The sequence below is a fragment of the Tachypleus tridentatus genome, chromosome 8, assembly GCF_004210375.1.
Source record: "Tachypleus tridentatus isolate NWPU-2018 chromosome 8, ASM421037v1, whole genome shotgun sequence".
Classification (NCBI taxonomy): Eukaryota; Metazoa; Arthropoda; class Merostomata; order Xiphosura; family Limulidae; genus Tachypleus; species Tachypleus tridentatus.
In genome coordinates this window covers 14,487,447-14,512,314 of record NC_134832.1, presented here as the reverse complement: position 1 = coordinate 14,512,314, position 24,868 = coordinate 14,487,447, and the positions used below count along the sequence as shown (strand labels likewise).

Sequence of the window (24,868 nt, the reverse complement as noted above, 5' to 3'; positions counted from 1 at the left end):
TTAATAAGGGCAGTTTAAAAGCAAGTCTTCTCAGAAACATGCAGAAATATAGATTTGAATATTACTTTTTCTTTGCAAATTACACTAAACAAATGTTAGAAAAAGACAAATTACCAAATCCTAAATGGTGCTATTAATCTAAACAAAATAACTTGTAAGTCTGGAATATATCTTTATTGGCTCAATATTTTATTACAGCTTTGTAAGGAATTCAGTGGCATATTTAGGTAGGGACTAGAGGGGGCTAAGCCCTAGGGCCTATGCTTTAATGGGGTCCCATTGATAATTTTTTCTATGTAAAATTACATGGGGTGTAGTGCCCACAAAAATTATTAGCCCCTGGACCCACACAACCTTAAATCTGCCATTGAAGGAATTATCAATAACCTACAAGTTAACTAATCCAGTCTAAACTAAACTGTCATCAGTTTACTGAACAATGATGCATGTGTATAAAAGGTTGAGGACATGTTAAATAAACATATATAAATGAACAGGTGAATAATGAAATTCCGGGATACAGAAACGGATATGCTACATATATGAAATATCTTAGTTATAACTATAAGTAGGTTTACACATATTTGTTTTCTTCTATCATAGTTCATATTTTTATTTAAATTTTAAAATTTCATACGCAGGTGTGCATTCAATACCTGATACATTTGTACCAGGCTGGAAAGAGTTGGTGTAAAATTAGCTTTCTTTCAAAAGCTCTTTTTAAAATTGAAAGAATATACTTTAAAGCACAGCTGGAATTATTACATAGCAACAAATGTGAACCTTAAAATAAAATCATAATTTTATATTTTCAAAAGGTAAAACAAGTCAAGCAATCAAATACTATTAAGTGTAATTACTATATCAATATACGTAAAATGGCTTTCAGACAGACTAATCCCAAGATAAATATATTTGAGTTAAAAAGGAAAAAAAAACTGAGCTTGGGATCTATTTATTTACTAATATTATCACACTTTAACTCTTTATACATGAGTTAAGTCTTTTACACTATAACTTTTGGATACAGTATGTGTACCTTCACACAAAAAGTTTTTAATAATGCATTTTTACTAAAGATTTCTTTGTGAAAATATTGATTCTGTTTCTTTACTAGTCTGAGTGTAAAGTGATTTTCATGTTATGATTAAAAACTATTCTTCATTCCAAAAATCTCAAATACTATTTGTGTAATTTCTGAAGGCCCCTAAATACATTTCAAATTTTTCTTATCAGTAAATCTTTATATTTTATCTGTTATTTTCTCTACTCTAACTATATGGGGTCTTCAATTTGATCAACCTTGTAGCCACCATAAAAGTATAAGGAAATAAATACAAGTTATACTTTTTTCACTCTGGAATGACTAGAAATTATAACTTTAAAACATTAGCATTTAGTCCAAACAGTTTAAATCTCATAATATTATACATTTATATATGTTTATTATTTTTACTTTACTGACCTTCCAGTTATACCTGGCTGACATTTTATAACTAGCTTTGATGTGATGCATGTGCACTCATGTTACCACATCCAATAATATAAAAATGACCTTTAACTTTTATAAAGTTACCTGTCTTAGCTGTGCTTTACTTCACTAATATTTGGTAAAATAGTCAAGCTTCCATTAACATATGTTATGTCTGTATAATAATTGAAATGTGACTATATATGTGTGTATATTATTATTATTTACAAACAATTTCTTAAAATATAGAACAGTAAATAAACAAGTACAGCAAACAATTGTAGTTCCTAGTTACGATGACCTTTGTCTTATCTCCTGCTTGCCACAGATTGCCAAGTCTTTTCAAATTTCACATGTGGAGGTTGTGAGGTGAAATACTTTTTTTAGGTTTTATATACACATAACCAAAAAATCATAAATAACTATATAAATAGCATAGAATTCCACTATAATTTATCAAACTCAGTATTTGTGATGTATTTTTTCAAAACAATATGTAAATTTGAGCAGACTAAAGATGCAACTTACCTTGAAATCTTGGTTAAAAACAAACAAACGAAGTAGCTTCCTAGCATTTTAAAATGGGTGAGAAAACATCATGGGGATGTTTAGAGTTTTTGATTGGTTATTCATGTACATAAGGAGAACTGGACCAGAGTTTGATTCAGTATATAACCCATGCCTCAACTAATATAAAAGGTATGAGGTTCTTATATTATATTCTACCTTGTTAATACTGGTAATTTGAATTCCTAATCAGTATAAAGCTACAGACTTTGTATTTTGACACCACAAACATCTAATTTGAATTAATGCTGCATTTAGCATACCACATGACTCACGAAAAGTTGTATTTAGATATGTTCTTTTAATATTTACTTTTAAATTAGTTAATCAATACATAGTACTAAAATTTAAATTAATAAAATAACAGTTCAATAAAATTTTAAATGCAAGTCAACAAATGTGATAACATGGCCTGTGACTTCTGACCTGGCACGATAGGGTTAATAGATATTTTTTAAAGTTATTCTTGATTCAAATAATTTTATCTTTCCAAACACAATGCATAAAATATTAAAACCAAATTAAAGTTGAATTAGACTTACACTGAAATTGTATAAAGGTGTAACATACAACTAAAGTATTAAAAAATCAATATCTAATTATTTGATATAATAATATAATTTTGGTGAAACAAAAAGTCAACAATACTTGTTATTTTGGATTTAAAAGTATTTAATGGATTAGAAAAGTATAAAAGCTTTACAAGTAAATACAATTGGATACTTTCAAGAATTAAATTATGTGAAATTTCATAACTGTTATTAATTTAAGAGAAGTATTTATTTTAAATTTTTGAACATATATATGAGAGTTTTGATGAACAAAAGTATACTGAACAATGCTGACTTATTTATAAACAGGCAAACTTTAAACAACATATAAAACAACCAGAAAAATACACTTCAATGACACAGACTTGCAAATTTAAACTTGATAAAAGTTGTTGGTTTTAACAATGGATTTTTCCATAATTCAGTTACACAGATTTTAAAAATAATAATAATTTTTTTTCTTACAATAGAATTTCTTTACAAATGGGGAAGAAAAAAAATCTTACTTAGAACAAATGATTCTTTTGTTTACCACAATAAACAAACTGAAGAAAAGGGAAGAACACTGATCTCAAACAAATGTGCATCCTCATTCATTCTTTATTTTTTGTGAAATCTACTTCTTTTACTCTCAAAACTATGTATTTTGGTCTTTCTTTTGTGTACTGCATCCAGAGCATTTCATTTCAATGATCAGTAGTAATCAGCCATTATGCTGATGTTTCAACTTCCCTGATATCTCCTTTCAATTTCCCCGATGTCTTAAGGAAATCTTTCCCTTTGTTCTTCACTGACGAGACCAAAATTTGTAGGGAAATAATTAATATGTGAGCGTAAGAGATGAACTTTCAAATTCATATTACAACCCAACTCTCTGAATTTATGGAGCAAGTTGTTTACAATACTTTTGCAATTTGGATCCTTCTTGCTTCCTAAATATTTGTCAATAACATCTTTAACCCTTTTGTGATGGGTGAAAAGCTATATAATCACATTTGTTGACTTGCATTCGAAATAATAATTACTATTTTATGAATTTATGTCAATAATGTGGAATCAAATTATAATTCAAACTTTATTATTATATACGAGTTAATTTCTTAATTCAAAAGTAAGTATTAAGAGGTGACACCTAAACATTTTTAGTGAGTTATGTGGTATACTGAATGCAGCACTGTTTAAAATTAGATGTTTTGTAATGTTAAAGTACTACCTCTATACTTCTGCACAATTTGAAATTCAAATTACTAATATTAACAAACTAGAATATAAAATAAGAACCTCATATCTGTTTATTTTGCTGAGATATGGCTTACCTACTCAATACAAATGTAGTGCCCCCTTTCACCTCTTACCATTTTTGAAAATAGTTCCTTATATATATATTTATTTACTTCAATATATGACATGTGAATAACCAATTGACAGCTCAGAATGTCCCTTAGTGGTTTTTTCAGCCATTTTAATCTGTGAAAAAGCTACCACATTATTTCGAAACAAGATTTCAAGATTTAAATACATCTTTGTCACTAAGCTTAATAAAATATAATGGAATTCTATGGTATCAGTATAATTATTGAACTGTATACATATATAATCTTAAAAAAAATTTGTTTGATATCCTCTATGTGCAAAATTTTAAAAGGTTTATCAACCTATGTCCAGCAACAACCAAGTATAAAGGTTGTAGCCAGAAGAGATAATTGTTTGCTCTAATTCTTGATTTATTGTTTTATATTTTAAGAAAAATAAGTTTAATAATTTATTTCTAAATAGTAATAACCTATATAAATATATAATGTATAATAACTGAAATGTGACTATATATTACAAGATGTTAGTCCACTAAAACACAGCCAAGACAGGAAAGACTATAGTCAGTTTTATATTATTGGATATGTAACATGAGTGCACGTGCATTGTGTCAATGAAAGTTATGTACTGTTAGCTAGGCACGACTGGAAAATCAATATAATAAAAAATAATAAAGATGTATATATATATATATAAATATATACATACTTATGCTACTTAGACTGAACATTTGCATTTTTGTGTTATAAAATGTAGTCATTCTAGCATAAGAAAAACATAATTTATATTTATTTCCTAATTTTTTATGATGGTTATGAGGTTGGTTAAGTGACAGAACCCACTTAGTTAAAGAAAATAACAACATAAAGTCTGACTGAAAACAAACATCTTAAACATATTTAGGAAGCTTTAGAGATTATATAAGTAATATCTGAGAATGTTAGGATAAATAATAGCTTTTAATTCATACTATGAAATAACTTTATACCCAGGCTAGTAATAAAAAAGACTCAATACATTCAAATAAAATCTTTAATAAAAATATTTTATTAAAAAATCTGATTTTTTGTGTAGAAAAAAAACTTGTAGTATTTACTAAAAGTCTACCACATTTTATGAAGATATACATGCTGTATCAAATTATTGCGTTAATACTTAATGTGTGCAAATGTGTAGACAAACAGGCCTACTGTGAAAGGGTTAAAGGCAGTCCATTCTTCTTTTTCAACTTTCCTCATTGTCCTTCCAAACAGTTATCCAAAGTCAATTTGAGGCCCAACAAAAACTTCCCACAAATGTAAAATGTTTGGGTCGTTTACACAATAGTAACAATTATGAATAAATAATAGTAAAATGAAAAAAATAATGTCAAAGTGCCACACAAACAAATACTATCCAGAAATGACACATCACATAGTCTATTAACCACCATTTGAATGCTAGCAGTGTGATTCTTAGGTGTGCTAAAATGATTGATAAGACTCGCGTGCCACAATTGGTTTAGAGAAACATTTAGCTATAGTTGTAAACATTTTAACCATAATAAAATGTAATACAACTAGATTTCAATGAAAATAATTCACATATGGAAAAGTACATACAATGTTTTGTGAAAACCCTATACATGGTGGAGAAAAATTGATATTTTTTAATTTGGTGTACAGGAATTACTGTATAACACGTAAAAATTTCAAGACAATAAAACTTACAGTACTGTGTAATTTACAAATGTTGTATTATAAGTAATATTCACAGCAACATTTGAAACAAAATAATTTTAGTAGATAGTGGAAGCATAACATAGGTCTTACCATACTCAATTCCATCATATCGAGCAAAGTTTGAAGCCACTTCACAACAATTGAGTACTGAGTAACAAGATATAGAATACTGTGTATGAGGCATAGAAACATTTGTGACCTTGGCTCCTCCTCTCTCCAAAAGGTCAGCAATCTCCTTCCATGTTTCTACTATTTCTGAACTCATGCCAGGACAATAATATTCCTGAAATATAACATCAATAGGATTAAAAACAAATCTGTTTTGTGTACAACATAATTTCCTTGCAACTGTTGTTAATAAAGCAACTGATTCTTTTGAAAATAAGCCAAAAGTTGATAAAGAAAATTATTCTTCCGAATACATCCCTGCTTCTTGTGTTTTATCATTCATTCTAAGTTTATGTGATGCTATAAAATAATCTGATTAAATCAGTTTGAGAGTATAAAATGGACCTTAAAGCACAATTTACATTTTTATCTGGATAAAAACTAGGTCAACCGTTATTCAAGAAGTATTATATTGATAAAGATACTTCAGAAAACTATTATATTGGTGAGACTAACATATGTAACTTTTTTACTTGTTTGTAGAAATTTTTAAAATCTTTATCTCAAATTTGTGAATATGTCAAAGAAAAATCACTGTTTTGATTCTTCTCACATAAAAATCCTCAGAAGAAAAGACAACTTCAACAGATGAAAAAAATAAAAGAAGCCATATTAATAAAAAATATAAAGTGAATTTTAAAAATAATTCTTTCTAATGTTTAATAGTATTTTGTAGATTTTTATCTACCTAATTATAGTTATATCTACTCACTGTATTAGATGCAAGACAATTTTTCTTTCATAATTTTGCCAAAAAAAACCCAACAAAAAACAAAAACAAACTGTAAAATGAACATTATAATTTTCCTATACTGAAAATTTATTTCCAATAGGTACTTATCCCATGTGACATAAATAGTTATTCTTGTTCAATGTTGCTCTCTACATCCAAACAATTTTTTTCACATGCCACAAGCCTTGAGCTCCCATATAATTTACAATCAACCAGTTCAAATGCAAATCACTAAGAGACAACCCTCCACCAATAAGTGTGCAACATACTCTTCTGATGGATGTAACTCCTTCTGTTAATTTCTACAGAAGTAGCCTTTTGAGTTCTGGCAGAAATTGGAAGCACTAGTTTTCAGTGGGGAAGAAGGGTGATAAGTGTGAGCAGATATAAGTATCTATCAGAAATACATTTTCATTATAGGAAAGTTATAACTCGTGATATGGTATGTCACATAAGTATGGTACTCTCACATAAGTAGCTAGCATCCCACACTGAAAAGTTAGAGGGACTTGTGAAAGAGAAATAAAGTTAGGGTGAGCCCCAACTGAAATTAAGGGCAAGAAGTATAAATTAAATGAAATTAATAGTAAAAAGCATAAATTATAAAGAAAGACAAAATTGAAATAGATGACACAGTGGAAACATTAAGAAATTGTGTAGTGAAATAAAGATGTGGATGTTATGTGTTGAAGAAAAGATAACCAAAATACAGATGAACCCACAAATAGAACCATAGATAAACTGGAAATAACACACATTATTAAGCCTAATCAAACAAGATATATAATCTAATTATGAATTAGCTGAGAGAACTACAAATAAACTGAAAATAAACAATGAAGCCTGATTGAACAGTATATAACAAAGAATATCACTAAGCATTAAAAAAAAAAAAAAAACTTAACTGAGCAATTGGTATGTACAAAATTGGGATAAATTTTTGTGAACTTTGGCTCAAGAAGTCCACACTAACAAAGTGAATAGGAAAAGGATAAAAGAGGAATAATAACAAAAATGAAATTAAGGAAGTTTATAGTAACAATAACCAATGTATGAAATATGATGTATGGAAGAACAAAACAATACAATGGAATTAATGACAGATATATGAGTAAGGTGAATTATAGGTAATCTTAAAATAACAAAGACCACAGTAAGCCAAAGTGAATAGTACAGCAAAAAAATTACAAATAAGACTAATGGCTAACCTAAACTTGACTATGATTATCAACCAATCAAACCAAACTTATGCTATGGAACACAAATAACAACAAATAATAATATTGACAATTAAAGTACAAAAACATCATGATAATATAATATCTTTCCAAATTTTGTGGACTGTGTTTCAAATACATGGGTCCCCAAACTTGACGTGAGGCCAATTAAAGTCAGTTCAATGGATGATGAATCTCCAGACAAAGTTAAGCTAGAAAATCTTCCCATGGAGTACCATGACCTGAAGCCTGTATAAATGTGCTAACAGAACACAGAAACTCCAAAGTGGTAATGTAGAAATCATAATGCAAAATAAATAATCAAACACGTCTGTTGTAAAAACGATAAAAAGTTTCTATAATGAAGTAATAAGTTCCGTAACTGGGTAGAATTATAAAAATAATTCCAGTTAGAAATAACTGAACAAATTACAAAAATATCACTATTGTGTAATAAAGATTAAGCTTGATGAGAGAAATTAAGATTAAGACATGGTAAAAATATTAAAACACTTGAAGAGAGCACAAACTAAACACAAGTACTGCCAAACAAGAAGTGATAGTTTGGTAGAATTAAATAGATGAAGTTACTTGCATCAAGAGAACATGTTTATTCTTATTGGTAGAGGATTGTTGCATGAGAGAAGATAAAAGGCTTGCTGGATACGTAAAAAACTTTTGCATGCAGAAGTTAGCACCGAACAATAATAGCCATTTATATGAGAGGAGGTAATGTATAGTATTCTATGATGACGAGAAACCCACCTGAAGTAAAAATTTATTCTAAAAATGGCTGGTATGAGTATTTAAACTGTAATTAAAAGTTTTGATACCATTACCATGTGTCTTTTAAATATATTTTTACTTCAACTGGATTTCTCGTCATCACAAATTACTTCACCATGTCAATTATTCCTGATGTGCAAGTTTATAGTGTTTCTTTGTGTGCTATGTTATCTGTTTAAATTCCATTATGCTTGAACTTATCTACATTATGCCATTATTGACTGTATACACTCTTGTGATCCTAATGAAACTAAGAAACTTAAATCAAAAATTGTTAATAGAAGAAATGACATTTCTTTCATCCAGTACTGTTCAAAGGAAAACCTGATACCTAATTTTGTGAAAATAAAAGTATCCAAGAATTTTGATCAGTGTACAAACATTATTCATAACTCACAGGAAAAAATGTTAAAAGCTATTTTAAACTCAAAATGAAAATAAATGAATGGCTTGCAAAATCAAAAAGTGAATCTCGAAAATCAACTGGCCTGCTGCATTCAACCAGACATTTATGGACTCATATGACTAACATCAATCTAATCAACAGTAAGAATGATAAGAAAAATAAAATCTGCCACAACAAAAAACAAAGGTGCCAACAACAACAAAAAAAAGATGCCAATGCTATGGAACCATCAACCTACCTCAACCAACTCACAATTAAGCACTGAAGAAATACATCTGCTCAACAAAGGACTCAACTTCACATCAACACCAAGAAGTATTCCATCTATTAAAATTAAAGCCTGTCTGGAAAATTTAGCCAAAAGACTAGTGATCTATTTTACACAAACTAAAAAACCAACAAAACAACAACCAGAAAGAAGACAACTTCATCAACAATTCCATCAACAATGAGCAACCTATCTTTCCAGGTAGATCTAAAAACATATATTTTCATAAAACACCTCAAAACAGTATCTTAAACAAATTTTCCAAAGAATTATCACATAAAATCATCAACATAATTTCACAGAAAAGAAAGCTAATGAACAACCTTACACAGAAAGATATTAATTCTATAAACAATCTGAAACAAGAACACATAATCAAAATTCTGAAAACAGATAAAGGCAATGCTATAGTAATAATGAACATAAATTAGTACTTTGAAAAAAATTAATAACATGTTCTCAAATACAAACAAATTTCAGCCAAATAAAAGCAAAACCAAAGAAGCCTTACTTATGCAAGAACTCAAACCAAAATTGAACCAATATAAAATTACACCTTTATACCTTTATTAATTTATAATCTAAGTGCAATGCCCCCTACAATCTTGTGTCATTTACACTCTCTTCCCTAACACGGGCCTGACAAAAATTGGTTGAAGCTCTTTTTGTTAACCTGAAGATGACCTAAGAAGGTTGAAACTTTATTCTGTATGTTATTTTAACTAGTTTTAATATCCAAACCAGCCATCTTTGGAGCACAAATGTATGATATTGGAAATGAATTTTAATGCCACATACTTTCAACCTGGAATTTATTAACCTATAACTTACAAACCTTAAACTTACTACATACTATATTCATATTTTACAGCTTATTTAGAAATTGCACCTATTATACAAATGAGCATTATTTCCCAGAAAGTGCAAATAGAATTCAGAAACTTGAAAAACAAAATTCAAGATTCTATAACCTAAAACAGTAATCTTTGTTTGCAAAAGTTTGAGAAAATATTATACATACCAAAATTTAGAAATATAAATCAGCTAAATGTTTGAACTTTATGTTGTAATAAAGGTATGAATATAATTTTAAAGTCTCACACAATTGTAAAATTTTAATGAAATAGATATATTTAAAGATAAAAATAGTTTTATTCTAACTATAAAACATGAAACAAAAATATTAATTAGAATGGTTTTAAAATATTTAAAATCAAAATAATTAGTATAAATTTTGCATTGCAAATAGTCTTTTAAATATCATAAGAAAACAAAAGTTTCAGAAAAAGTTTGACATATGATATAAGAGCACATGAAGTTTGATTGTGATAATTATGAAAAAAAGCAATACAATTGTTTTTTAGAAAAAGTATCACTAACAAATGAAAAACATACTTAATACAAGAAATAAATTAAAAAACACAATTATACACCCTTCTATGTAATGGTGCAAACTGGAGATAGTCTTTGCAACTTTCTGTTGTAAAACATTCTTGCAACAACATTCCTCATATAAATAAATTTTGTTTGTATTTTAGCACAAAGCTACACAATGGACTATCTACACTCTGTTTACAAGGAATAGAACCCAAAATTTAGCACTGTAATCTGCATACTTATTGCTGATTCACAAGTAGACAATAAATACAGATATTAAAATATATATAATAATCTAAAATAATATGTGGATATTTAAAGAGACACAATAAAAAAAATAAAATAAAAAAGAGATATGTTACACAGAGCAACAAATAATGTGAATACATTAACCAGGTATGTTGCTGAAAATCAAGAGAATATGAACCAAAATGATACAGTTATAACCTTATTTTAGTAAGCTACTTTGTCAAGTATTTTAGAAAGATGATAATTCTGCTCAAATACTTGAGCTTCTTGTTTAAGTTTCACAGGATAGTTTTAATCTTACCTCAGGCACTGCAACATGAACACCAGAAATGTTTGGTTCCTCTGAGATATTGACAGGACAAAAGGGATCTAACACAGTTGTAGAGTCCTTTGGATCATGGCCAGCTAATACATCTGAGAAGAAAAGTTACATGGTAGAAAAAAAACAACCAATTCCATATACATTATAGTATTATTACAATATAAAATTCATCTGAGTTGCCACTGCAGAAAAAATACAATTTCTTCAATATTTTCTTTATCACTTATGGAATTTATTACAACAGTTACTAAACAATTATAGTTATAATCAGTTAAAACAGTTTTGTATCTAAATATATAGAATAATTGGGTTTTATTAATAAAATAGTTGGTTTACATAGCATGTACATCTACTGTTGAATATTTTGTACATTAAAGTTGAACTAACTTAAAAGAAGACCAGCATCATCAACAGTTTTTGTTAGAATTCCTGGTACATCCATAGAATTGACCAATGGAATCAAGCCATATCGAGATAGAAGACCATAAGTAGGTTTTAGTCCAATGATGCCACATTGAGCTGCAGGATTTCTTGTTGAACCTCCTGTATCTGATCCTAATGCTCTACAATGTAACAGTAAAATATACTTTTAGAAGGTTAATACACAGTTCTACAACACTATTTCATAAATTTTTAAAAATTACAAAAGACAAAAAACAAACTATAAATAAAAATAGCATATTTTCTTACTAAAATTACTGTTAACTGGTGAATAATTATATCTCTGAAGCTTAAAGTTAACCATTGTACACTTTATAATCAAAGTGCAAATGCCACACCCTTTTAAAGTCATGTTCAAAATTTAATTAAAGACACATTAAACATTCTGTGTGTGTTCTAGCAGCAAACTTAAGACTGGAGGTTCAAAACTTATATTTTGGTTTGAAAAGAGGTATAGTATGCAATTCTAATTAGCTGGACATTCAGAAGCTCAGAGAAAGGTGCAAACAAAATCTAAACAATCTATATCCATCTACAATGAACTGAATTTGGATTTCTCTTGTATACTTTGATTAACACTTGAGATCTTGAAAAAAAGTACACTTATTCAAGCAAAAGAAAGACTATAAAAAAAAACCATTAAAAATTTTTAATGATCATACTTCTGAAGCATGTAAGGAAAGGTTTTTACAAATGTATAGCCTTGATGACAAACAGATACTAAAAGAAAAGCCAAACATGATAAAACTAGGTAATCACATTAATTCTGAGCTTATTAAGAAAAACTGAGAGAAAAAAAGTTGTGGATCAGATACGCGAACTACTTGTTATTATTTTCTGTAAGTTTCTTGATCTTAGGCAAAATCCTAAGGATTGGAATTTTCCTAATGTTACTCCTATTTTTAAGACAGGTTATGATGAAAACCTGTCCTGGTAATTATGTGCCTATTAGCCTTACATCAGTCAATGAAAGTTTTTGAAAGTTTAAAAAAAATGCTTTAAAAGCCATTTAATTAAATTTAAAACTTTGTTGAATAGTGAACATGGTTTCACTTGGGAAAATCTTCGCTCAGTAACCTGATATTCTTTGAAGAGGTTACTGTTCATACAGATAAGGATATCAGTGTGGGCTTGATGTACTTAGATATGCAGAATACATGTGAGAGGTGTCACATAAAATGCTTAATACTTAGAATGAGCTACATAGATCTGAGAGATAAGTTAGTTCATTAAATAGAAAAGTGACAGAAAGGAAGGAAAAAAAAGAAAGATGTATTCTAAAGATGGCTGGTATAGGTATTAAAACTTCAATTAAAATAAAGTACAGAACAATGTTTTGACCTTCTTAGGTTATCTTCAAGTTAGCATCAGTGACATAGAAAAAGAAATGGCCAATAAATTGCCAAATGTGCTGATGATATTAAAATGTTGGGTATTGTTGACTGTGAAATGAATGCTGCTGCTTTACAAAATGTTGATTGGTTGGTTTGGTGTTTTATGGCACAAAGCAGCTAGGCTACCTGTGCCAGAAAAGATTGTTTTCACGTTGCTCACTCCAACTCGACTGACAAATGGCACGGAGCCAAGCCTTGAATACAGGACCATAGTCTATGTATTGAACAGGTGCAGAGGTGAAAGTGACAGAGCAGATAGATTTAGCTGCTGTGTTGGGGAGATAGTTCCCACAAATACCAAAATGGCCCAGAATCCAGAAAAATTGGGCAAAAGTAGATGTTAAAGATAACTGGGCCAGTCTGTTTTGAATATTGGTGACAACAAGGTGTGAACTGACATGAAGCAATTCCATGGCCAGTAGAGAACTAAGCGAGTCAGAATAATAAATAGTTCAGTTTGAGTACTGCTTAGCTTCTATGTGATCCAGGGCAAGAGAAACGGTGTACAGTTCAGCAGTGAACACAAAGCTGTAGGGTGGATTCTGCACACAACCACCGAACCACAACAAACCATGGCAGAACCAACACAGTCATCTGATTTTGAACCATCAGTATAAATAAGAATGGAAGGATGATTTGAAAGATGTTCAGAAAGTAACAGAGAGTATTTCCAAGAGAGAGTGTCTGCTTTTCTCAGATGACTTAAAGATAGATCACATTTGGGGACTGTAAGAAGCCATGGTGGGATGGGCTGACCAGTGGATACAGCAATGTTATCCAAGGACAAACCCAATTCATCCAACTGTGCCTGGATACGAAAGCCAAAAGGAGCAATGGCAGATCATCTGTTCTGAAAAAAGTATGGCCCACTGAGGAAAGAAAACAATGCCAGTTGGGATGCTTTGGTAAGGAAGGAAGTTTCGAATCATATAGTAAAGACAGTTGCAAATGTTGGAGGAGCAAAGAAGGTTCATAAGGCTCTATATATAAGCTCTGAAATAGGGAAGTGTGGAAAAACCCCAGTGCAGAACCAAAGTCCTTGATGAGTCCAAGTGATGGAAGATGAGAATATTGTGGAAAACGTTTTAAGGTTTTAGGAAAACATTGAGCAGCTGCTTGTATAATACAGTCAGTTACTGCAGTCACACAGTCATCTATTGATGGCTTATAAATGATGACAGGATCAAGTTCTGTGAGAGGAGAGAAAAAGGGCCTGTTTGTTTGATCCAGCTTCCACAGGAAATGTGGGTCAGGTGGCAATGACCACGGTTGGTATCCTCAAAATTATAAAAAAATTATCACTGCCTCGTGAATTATTTTCAACCCTCCATGAAAAATAGAAGAATAGTAAAGGGAAGCAAACTGAGAAATCACCAGCAGTAAAGGACTGACTATGTGCATGAAAATAAGTAGAAGAACTGCTATCAAAAAGAGAAAGATTGTGATCAGAGAGCATTAGCTCTACAGAGCGACCCCTCCCATCAATATCAGCACTTCCCCAGATGGGATGATATCCATTAAAGTCCCCCACGATTAAAAAGGGAAATGGCAACTGTTCAATGAGAGCATCAAGGCCTGATTGATCACAGGTCTCTCCCAAGTGAAAGGAAGAGAGAACAAACAATGATGGTACGACCCAAGGAAACACGGATGGGTACAGCCTTCAAGGGTGTGTCGAGTGGCAAAGACAGGGTGGGCACATGCTAATCAACTAACAGTGCCACCTCTCTATGCACTCATCCATCACATAGCCTGCCATTTCTGTACAAAGAAAACTGCCAAAAGGTGACAGTATCGGGAGGTTTCAGAAATGTTTCCTGTGAGGAAAGACATACAGCATGGTAGGAAGCAATCTGTGTTTTGATGCCATCTCAGCAGTTCCATTGTATCAAGGTGACCATTTTTATTTATGTGTAAGCGAATTGGATGGAGAACCCTTCTGTTTACAGCGACATCATTTTTCTTTACTGTCTTTATTCGAAGGAAGTCTATCAACCTCCATGGATCCTACCCTGGGTCTACTGGGCATGTCTTTGCTGTTGGAAGAGGATTCCAGTGACTGAGGACATGAACGATTGGTCATTTTGCATCTTGGGGTGGAAGAAGAAGATTTACCCAAGGAAATGTCTGTACCTGAAACCAAAGGAAGTGGATCTTGGGATTTGCAGGAATGTATGTTAGGGACAGAGATGGGTGTTGAAGTTGATTCATTAATTTTTTTAACTATGGAGGTCAAAAGACTTTACATTTGGTTTAAGAACGATTCTTTTGGAGGCACAGAGATATATCTGCACTCCCACTGTAGTAGTGGAACAAAGTGCAGCAGCATACATCCGAAATGAAGTGATGGACAGCAACTTTCGAGCCTCAGGGTAAGTAATGTTTTCAATCATTTTTAAACGCTGCACCTCTTTTTCTTCCAATCATTTAGGGCAAGAACAAAAGTTGGACAGGTAAGAGCCATTGAAATTTATGCAAAGAAGGTCCATTTCACACTCATATGCATCATGGTCCTTGTCACTGCAATGAGCACCTGTCAAGGAACCACGACATGACGTCTTTGAGTGACCGAACCACTAACACTGGAAACATCAGAGAGGGTTTGTAATGTATGGCCATACTCTGCAATTAAGATAACCTGCCTTGATGATGGCAGGAAAACATGGTGATGTAAATGGTTAGAATGAGTATATTGGTGAGCATCATAATTCCATCTTTGCGAATAGATATATGCCTCACTGCAGAAACTCCTTGGGTGGAGAAACCAGCGAGAATCTCTGACTCAAGGATGTTCTACAAATCCCTCTCAACAATAACTCTTCATGATGAATTTGAAGTACCACGAGATGTAACCTCAATAGGTATATTCCCAATCGCCTTTGAATGCAAGAGGAGTTCACTGTGTTGAGATGTGGATGTTTCTACCAATATGTCACAAGATCGAAGCTTCTTTACTGAATTTGGAGAACCAGCAATTCCCTCTAATCCCTTCTGAATGAAAAAGGGACACATTTGCCCTAAAGGTCTGTCTATAAAAAAATGTAGTATCAGAAAATGAGGTACAACAGGTGTTACAGATGTTGAAGATTGCTGCTCATAATCTTCAAGACAAGGTCATTTACCTATGAACTTTTTTTTCAGTATTTTATTTAAGTTTTTATTTGGAGGATCCATAATAAGAAAAAGGAATATTTCTGTGCCCACTGACCACCCCCACCATGGAGCCCTAAGAGAAGACACACTACAATGTCAAACTGCAGCAATGCCAAGTTTTCGTGAGCACAATACCCACACACCAGCATCACAACACCCGTGGAGAACATCCAAGACTGGTACTTGGTTGACCCTAGTCCAAGTAAACCAGCCAATTGGCCCAGGGCTGCCCGTCTTCAGGAATTCAAGGCCAAAGTGGTGTGTTATGGTTGGACCCCTCAACCTCCAGGATCCTCTCGTCCCCTTCACGGGTCACCTCACATGGCAAATACATGGATGGATCTTTAGATCCCACAGGAGGTAAACTGAAAGAACAGAACCTTCCCTGGGAGGTCCCCTCACCACATACAGGAATCCACACCAAGGGGTTTACAAAAGGAAGTAGATCATTTAGAGAACTGAACAAATAAATGGCAAATGGCTTTTAATTGTAATAAGTGCAAGGTATGCCATGAGGGTTATTATAAGGTATTCTTGCAGCCATGCTGGGGTTTTGTGGGCACTATACTGAAACACCAACATCAGAAACAATGTCCACAACATCCACTGAGAATGCTCAATACTGGTACTTGGTTGACTCCACGCCAGCAGACCAAGCTCACAGAACCTGGAGGGGCCACCCCAAGACCACCCATCTATAGGAATTCAAGACAAAAGTGGTGTGTTGTTGTTGGACCTCTCAACCACCAGGATCCCACACACAGCAAACACGTGAATGAATGTTCAGATCATGGAGAAGGTAAGTTGAAAATACAGAACTTTCTCAGGGATGTCCAAGTCCCCTCACCATGTCAATTGGGTGAGTACTATTTGGTTTGTTAACTTTCTGAAACATCTTGTCTGCAAGGCTTACTTCTGCAGAAATTAGTATCTCACTTTACTTGCACCACAGTATTCTATTTGTGAAATACAAATGTTACATGGTAAACTGTGAAAAATATAAATATTAGTTTTGTTCGTAGTATTTATATTTTATACTTGAAACTTCACAATAACATTAATGTATGCAAATATACACCACAGACCAAACTTATTACACCAAAGTGACAGGTCAATATTATACAAAAATAAATAAAAATGTCTATTATTTCATTTGTTTCAATGTAATCAATACAGTGCATACCAGTAAACTATAACAATACACAAAAAGTACAAAGACAGATAGAATATATAGATACATAATAAGTTTTACTAATTAGAAATGTATTCTTCATTAACAATGCATTCAGGTCCATTCCAATATTTTTACTGTTATTCAAAATTTAGTATCTCAACAATAAAAATTAGTTATTAGTAATTAGAGATCATCTGAAAACTTGTCCAATGTACAGTATCATAACTACTTCAAGGTAACAACCAAGAGATAATTTTCCAAAACTGAAAATGTATTTCTGATAAGTACTTACTTCTACTCACAGAAATATTCTAATTCAGTGCTGCCTCTATATATAATTTTTTTGTGCATGCTACAACCCTTGAATCTCCCACTCACTTAGAATTAGCCAATTTCAGTGCATCTCGTGTGCAAATCATTATGTATCATCCCTTAACCAATAAGAGTGTGACCTACATTCCTGACTCCCTCTATTCTAACAAACTATTACTTCAAGTTTTGGCAGAAAATGGATGCACCAGTTTTTTTGTGTTGAGAAACCATGGGAAGTATGAGAGGAGGTATGTATCTACCAGAAATATATTTTCAGAATAGGAAAATTATAAACTCTGATACAGTACATTACCTCTTCTCACAGAAACAGCTAGATTCCTACAATAAATAGGTGGAGAGACTGGTGTGATGGAAAGAGAAAAGCATCTGAAGAACACTCTTCTAAGGTGAGATAGTCAGATTCTAAGAGCTGATGTGAAAGACTGTGCCACTTGTGAAACAGGTATACTCTTCACCCATTGCAGAAAGATACTAAATATATAGGCATAACAACATAGGAGCACATCATAAAGGGAGAGAACAGTGATAAAAATAATATAATATTTATGAAACTCAATTCCAATAGCCTAAAAGTGGGTGAGATTACAATGATGTTCTCCTAGGTGTAAAGTGGCTAGAGTGCAATAGACCATACATGGCAGATCAACTTCCATGCCACTGGAAACCAATCTCCACATGGGGATAGGTTGAGGATCATACTGTTGATAAGCCAACTACAATCCAATAGTAGGTTACAGGGTACCAACATCCATGTAGGGGTACGAAAGGGGATCTTACCACCATCAATTGCAATTCAAAACTAGGGCCACTAGAAACTAATATCCATGTTGGGGCTAGGGATTAAAATCACAAAGTTTTCATCTCACGTTCATAATAATGGAAGGAATCTCATATCCTGCAACCCATGAATGGGTCACATGATAATGTAAGAACTTGGTTAATCTGGACATCCAACATTGAAAAGATGTCTATTTAATGTAAATAATCTCAGTCAAATTTTAAACTAAAAGGAACAATTCCAAATGCAGTAACATCCTCAAAATAATGAGCATTGAGGGACAGAAGAAGAGGAAGACCTCTAGTTATCTGTAAAATCCTCCACCATTACCCACAACACTGATGGAATAACAAAAGTATAAATGAGGAAGCCAATAGAAACATCTGTAATATATGTGTAAGACTTATGTAGATTAATTCAGCCCAAAATCCAAAACCAAACAATTGGGAATTGACATCTATGTGGAAGTAGGATAAGTGGTCTCCCAATCAAAGGGATTAATTGCAATTTGATGGCTTATTCCCATTTTACATAGTGGATACTATCATGTCATCTACACAACAGAACTGAATGGTTTTATAATCATTTATATACAGTATTTGTATTTCATTAACACATTAAAGAGGATATCTCCATAGTCCACCACCCAAACAGCTTGGAACTGAAAGTTATTAAGTACTCTCAAATTCCACTAGAAGAAGGGGAAGAGAAAGCATGTTGGAGAGTCCAGAGGAACAACAATACCTGGGTCACCACAAAATACAATTTTGAAAACCAGATTATACTGATTTATTTAATACAAGGCATGACAGGGATGAGAAGCTATCCTCTTCTGCTTTACCGAGGAGTAAGTTCTATCTGGAATAGGCAAATTTTCGAAGCAAACCTATCAAAAGAATAAACCTACAAGCAATATTTTAGAACATCCCATCTCTGCAGAGTGTGTTGCATGGCCATTGAATTACAACATGCAAGTCAACATGGTTTTACAGTGTGGATCTGATTGATTAAAAAATAACTGGTTAGGAATCACTTGTCACAGAGCAAGATCCAGACAATAATTAATAACAAATTATTTGAAATTGAAAAAAGTCTCCTGAAAAGAAAAAAAAAAAAAAAAGAGTAATTAAAGGTAACTTACTCAAACTCTCATTGAAGTCTGAGGAATTGTAGAATTTGTGTAGGATGTAGGGTTTGACAACCCAAAGAGGTAGATATCATGATCATATGCAAATAGTGAGAGAAGAATGTATGAATAGTAGTCCACATGTCCAACTGAAGAATTTTCTCCAAGAGACAACTAAGATGAGATGCCAATGAAAAAGCATGGTGTCATACTTGATAAGAAGATATAGAGAACAAACTATAAAAGGACAATGATAAAGAAAAATAAGCCAACTGAACTAAAAGCTGAATCAAACTGGTAAGAGTGGAAGGAGAAATATCACAAACAGAAGATGTTTGACAAGAAATAAAGAGGTGGGACAAACACTATAGATGGAAGGAAGCTGTATGGGTAACATAACAATGAAGAGCATGTATGGGACACAAAAGTCTAAATGGAGCAGACTGAGGTTAAATGTGAGTAATGGAAGGAAGGAAAATCAGCAAAATGAGGGGAGGAGTGTGTTTTTGTATAGCAAACTAAATCGGGCTATCTGCTGAGTCCAATGAGGGGAACTGAACCCGTGATTTTAGCAAGAGGGGAGGAAGGAATGATCAAAATAAAGAAAAATATATGTAGAACAATAAAGAGTACATGAAATACTGATGTCAAATAAAGCTGACCTCCAATGTCTACAGACTAAGAGGAGAAAGAAATATGTCTTTAGGAAAAAGTGACACAAGGAGTACGTGGAAAGTGATTCAAATGGAGGAAAAGTGTGGCAGTGAAGAAACACATTAACGTCCCAATCCAGAATAACAGCCTGCTGAGTTGGAGAATGAATATGAAATAATGCATCATGAGGGAAAGAATATGAGAGGTAAATACCCTAAGGTATCAGGAAAAGTGTGGAATAAGGTTGCCTGATAACCTTATAATAAGGAGACAAAAGACCTTCAATACAAAAGCCAAACTGGTAAATCTGCAACATGAGGAACAGTAGGTTGATTGACCCAGGAACCAATGATGGAAAATGTTCCATTTATGTTGAGACAGTTTCCTGAAGGAAGAGCAAATGGAATTAGAAAAAAAAAAGTCTACCTGTTGGGACAAATTGGATATCCTTGCCAAGGACCAGATAAAATCCAGGTCTGAAGATGGAGGATAGAAAGAGCTGGATGACACACTGGTCACCAAGACTGATGAAGAAAAGATGGAATAAGAGTAAGAGGTAATAAAGGGGCAGTTTGGAGCTAGAGTAGCTACAGTAACCACAAATGAGCTGATAAGTAAGGAGCATACAGAAAGGCCTGACATGGAGTGGCATGGATGACTAAACTTCTGATGGGAAGAAGTCAAATGGGAGAATTGACGTACAGGTATCTGTTGGTCCAATCCTGACTGAAAGGATAAAAAACAGAGCTAAAGGATTAAGGACTGGAGACCAAAACAGAGGCAATTTATTCCTGAGGAATGTGGCACATGCATTGATGTGAGGTGTACCCCACTGAAGGCAAAGCCACTGAAAAACAAGAGAATTGAGAAGCCTGTCCATTGGACAGACTTTATCTGGACATAAAAGCCAGTCCTCAACAAGACTGGAGCACTCAGAACATGACACACAGTGATACAAATCTAAAACATGTGTCCTTGAAAAAGTAGATACAAAGTATGAAAACACAGGGATCAGAACAGGTACCTCCCTGATGATTGAGATAAGGAACCTCCATAGAACTGTCAGAATGGATTATTACCAGATGATTTCTGACCAAATGGAGAGAATGAACCAAACCATGACATACAACAAGAAACTCCAGGATGTTGAAATGGTAAGACCTCTCAGTCACAAACCAACATGCTGAAAGTTTAGAAATTGTCAATGTGATGGTAAGCTAATGCAAACTGATCCATAGAAAATTGATCATGCTGGTACCCTCAACATATTAGGAAATCAGAAATATGGATAAAAGATAACATATCTGAGAAGTCATATTTAAAAATGCTGTATTAGGCCTAGCTGATTCTATGCATGAGGTGTAGGAAAACACGGTGGTGGTAAAAGGGTATCAAAATCCTTGTCAGCCCAAAAACAGGTTTGGGTTTTTCAGAATAAAGTGATAACAGTTTAGGAGAAGGAGATTGACCAATACAACAATCAATTTCATGGCAGATAAATCCAATGATGGGTCTCCCCTACACACAGATTGTGAGATACTGCTAAGTAGGAGGTATGATATTTGAAGTGAAAACACCAACTTACAAATTCATATTTGAAATATAAACCAAGAAAATGTATTTGATGTATAAAAATCCAAGTGAGAGAGGAAAAGAAAATGAGACTGGGAAATAATGTTAACTGAAAAAATTCTTCCTCAATCTAAAGATAAAAAAAACATTAATGAAGAATTTCCACTTCGAAAATTAAGTTAGGAAAATCATGAATCTGAATGATACAAAGAGGACCAAAATATAAAATGTCTTATAAACATGAGTACTACTAAGCAAGAAATGATAGTTTGGTAGAACTCTTGATGTGTCAAGAGAGTGTCACATTATTATAGGTAGGGGTTTGTTGCACGATGTTTGAATGTGAGAAGCATTGGAATCATTCATTCCAAATAGTTGAAAATTCAGGGCTTGAGGCTGCATAATTTTTAGATACAAAGAGCAGCACTGAACAGTAATAGCTATTTCTGTGAGAGAGATAATATATACTGTATCCGAATTTAAACATGTATACAATATTAAAAGTAATTAACATTTTTGCAATGGATCAGGGTCCAAAGACCATGTCATCACATTTCACTACTTGCATTCAAAATTTTACTGAAGCACTATTTTATGAATTTATGTCAATAATTTTGGAATGAAATTGTAGCTTATAATTCAAACTTTAATCATATATATATATATATGATTTATTTCTTAACTTAAAAGTAAATATTAAAAGAACACATTTAAATACAGGTTTTACTGAATCACATGGTATGTTGAATGCAGTGCTATTTTAAATTAGATGTTCGTAATGCCAAAATACTTTCTCTATAATTTTGTACAAATTAGGAACTCAAATTACTAATATTGACAAGCTAGAATATAAAATAAGAGCCCATATCTTTGTATTTTGCTAAGATATGGCTTATATACTGAATCAAACATAGTGGCCCCATTCAACTTCTTCCATTTTTTAAATGGTCACTTATAAGCCATTACTACAGTAAATCACATGTGAATAACCAATCAACAACTTAAAATCTCCCCAGAATGGTTCCTTCACTATTTTAATCTTTGAAAAACCTTCCACATTCTTTCAATCCAAGTTCTCATGGAAGTATGTTGTGTCTTTAATCTGCTTGTAGTTTCATATTTTATAAAATCTTAAAACATCTTAGTTACTACCCTTAAAAAGTTGTAGTGAAACTCTATGGTATCAGTATAGTTATTTATAATTTTTGATTACTCAACTGTATATATAAAACCTAAAAAAAAAAAAAAAGTTTGATATCCTCTATATGCAAAGGTTTAAAAGGCTTATCAACCTATATCCAGCAACAACCAAGTATAAAGGTTGTAGGTAGAACAGATAACTATGCATTTTAATTCTTGATTTATTGTTCTATATTTTAAGAAAAATAAGTTTGATGGTTTATTTCTAAACAGTAATAATCTATATAAATATACAATAATTGAAATGTGACTGTATATTACAAAATATTAGTCCACTAAAACACAGCCAAGACAGGGAAGATTAAAGCTATGTAATGATAGGTAGGTATGATTGGAAGGTCAATATAATAAAAAATAATATATATATATATGTTCATATATATATAACATTATGAGACTTAAGCTACTTAGACTAAACATTTGTAACTTTCTATTATAATATTTATTCATTCTAGCATGGAAAAAGCATAATTTATATTTATTTCCTAATTTTTTTTATGATGGTTACAAGGTAGGTTAAGTGACAAACCCCACACAGTTAAAGTACAGAAAATAACATAAAATATAGTTCTACTGAATATAAACATTTGAAATGTATTTAGTAGGTTTTAACAGATTATGCAAATAATATGATTTTTAGAACAAAGATTAGTTTTCTTAATCATAACATGAAATCACTTTGCACTCAGACTAGTAAATGAAACAGACTTTATTTTCAGAAACAAATCTTTAGTAAAGATATTAAATTAAAAAACTGATTTATTGTACACAAGATAATTGTAACCTTTACTTAAAGTCTACCAAATTTTTTGAAGATACACGTACTGTATCAAAATCTTAATGTGTGAAAATGTGTAGATGAACTCATCTACACTATACCAAGCCCACTGCCAAAGGACTAATTACCTGCTGTTTAATAAATTACTTTATAAAATGAAAACATACGCAAAACATGAACCGACTGCCACTGCAACAGCACTACCTCCAGAACTGCCCCCAGCAATAAACCAATCTTTGTCTGTAAATGTTGTAATTTGTTCTTTCTCCATTAGTGATGATGCTTGATGACCGTGTTTACTACGATGCCAAAGTTTGTACTTCAATTCTGATCTCCAAGGGTTCTTGGTTGGTCCATATATAGAATCAACAGTTCCTGACCTACAGTATGTTAAATATTTACAATTAACAGAATTAGCATTAAGATTAACATAACACTTAAATTAAATAACTGCCTGCAGACAGTTGTGGGAAGGTGACTGCTCTCCCAAGTTAGAATGAGATAAACATAAAATTTAGAGAAAAAAAATAAAAGTGAAAATAAGGTACTACCATTTGGGGGTAAGTAAGATAAATCTTACCTCTTAAAATTAGCATTCCTGTCCCCAATATGGTAAAGGCACTAATTAACACAACATTAGCAAAGTGATAGTTTATTGTGACTGTCGCGCTTTTATATGTGGTTTGAGGTATACATCTGCATAAAGTAATGTCAAGTTCTTGTATTACCTTATTTTTAACTAAATATTTTTAGTAATTTGTAATAGAATTTCTCTGATTTTCTTTTATTTTATTTATTTAATACATTTTTGTATTTATTACAGAATAATTTAATAATTTTATCTAAACTATTTTATTAAATCCATTAGCTATTAATTTTTGTATCACTATATGAACATTATTAATAAAATATTGTAATTTATTAGAAATTTTACAATACCTGAATAACTGTGAAGTTATAACGTTTATAATAGATGTGTATGGCACATTACTATGTAAGGAGGGTAAACCATAAATCAGAAAATTAAAATTTTTTTTATCAAAAATATTTATATTGATATACTTTTTATCAATTACTTTAACTTTTAAATTTAAATAATGTGCATCTGTATTAGA

At 32.0% G+C, this 24,868-nt stretch overlaps 1 protein-coding gene across 4 annotated transcripts in view; it reads right to left on the bottom strand.

Annotated features, from left to right (window-relative positions):
- GatA (glutamyl-tRNA(Gln) amidotransferase subunit A, mitochondrial) overlaps positions 1 to 24,868 on the bottom strand; it is a 51,399-nt gene that overhangs the window by 9,785 nt on the left and 16,746 nt on the right. For 3 of the 4 annotated variants that reach the window (XM_076517706.1, XM_076517708.1, XM_076517710.1), the window contains 4 exons: positions 23,921 to 24,133; positions 11,538 to 11,713; positions 11,130 to 11,242; positions 5,715 to 5,907 (listed from right to left, as the gene is read on the bottom strand). In XM_076517706.1, coding sequence (XP_076373821.1) covers positions 5,715 to 5,907; positions 11,130 to 11,242; positions 11,538 to 11,713; positions 23,921 to 24,133 — 695 coding nt within the window. The remainder of the gene's footprint in view (positions 1 to 5,714; positions 5,908 to 11,129; positions 11,243 to 11,537; positions 11,714 to 23,920; positions 24,134 to 24,868) is intronic. The other variant, XM_076517707.1, reaches the window with a different exon arrangement.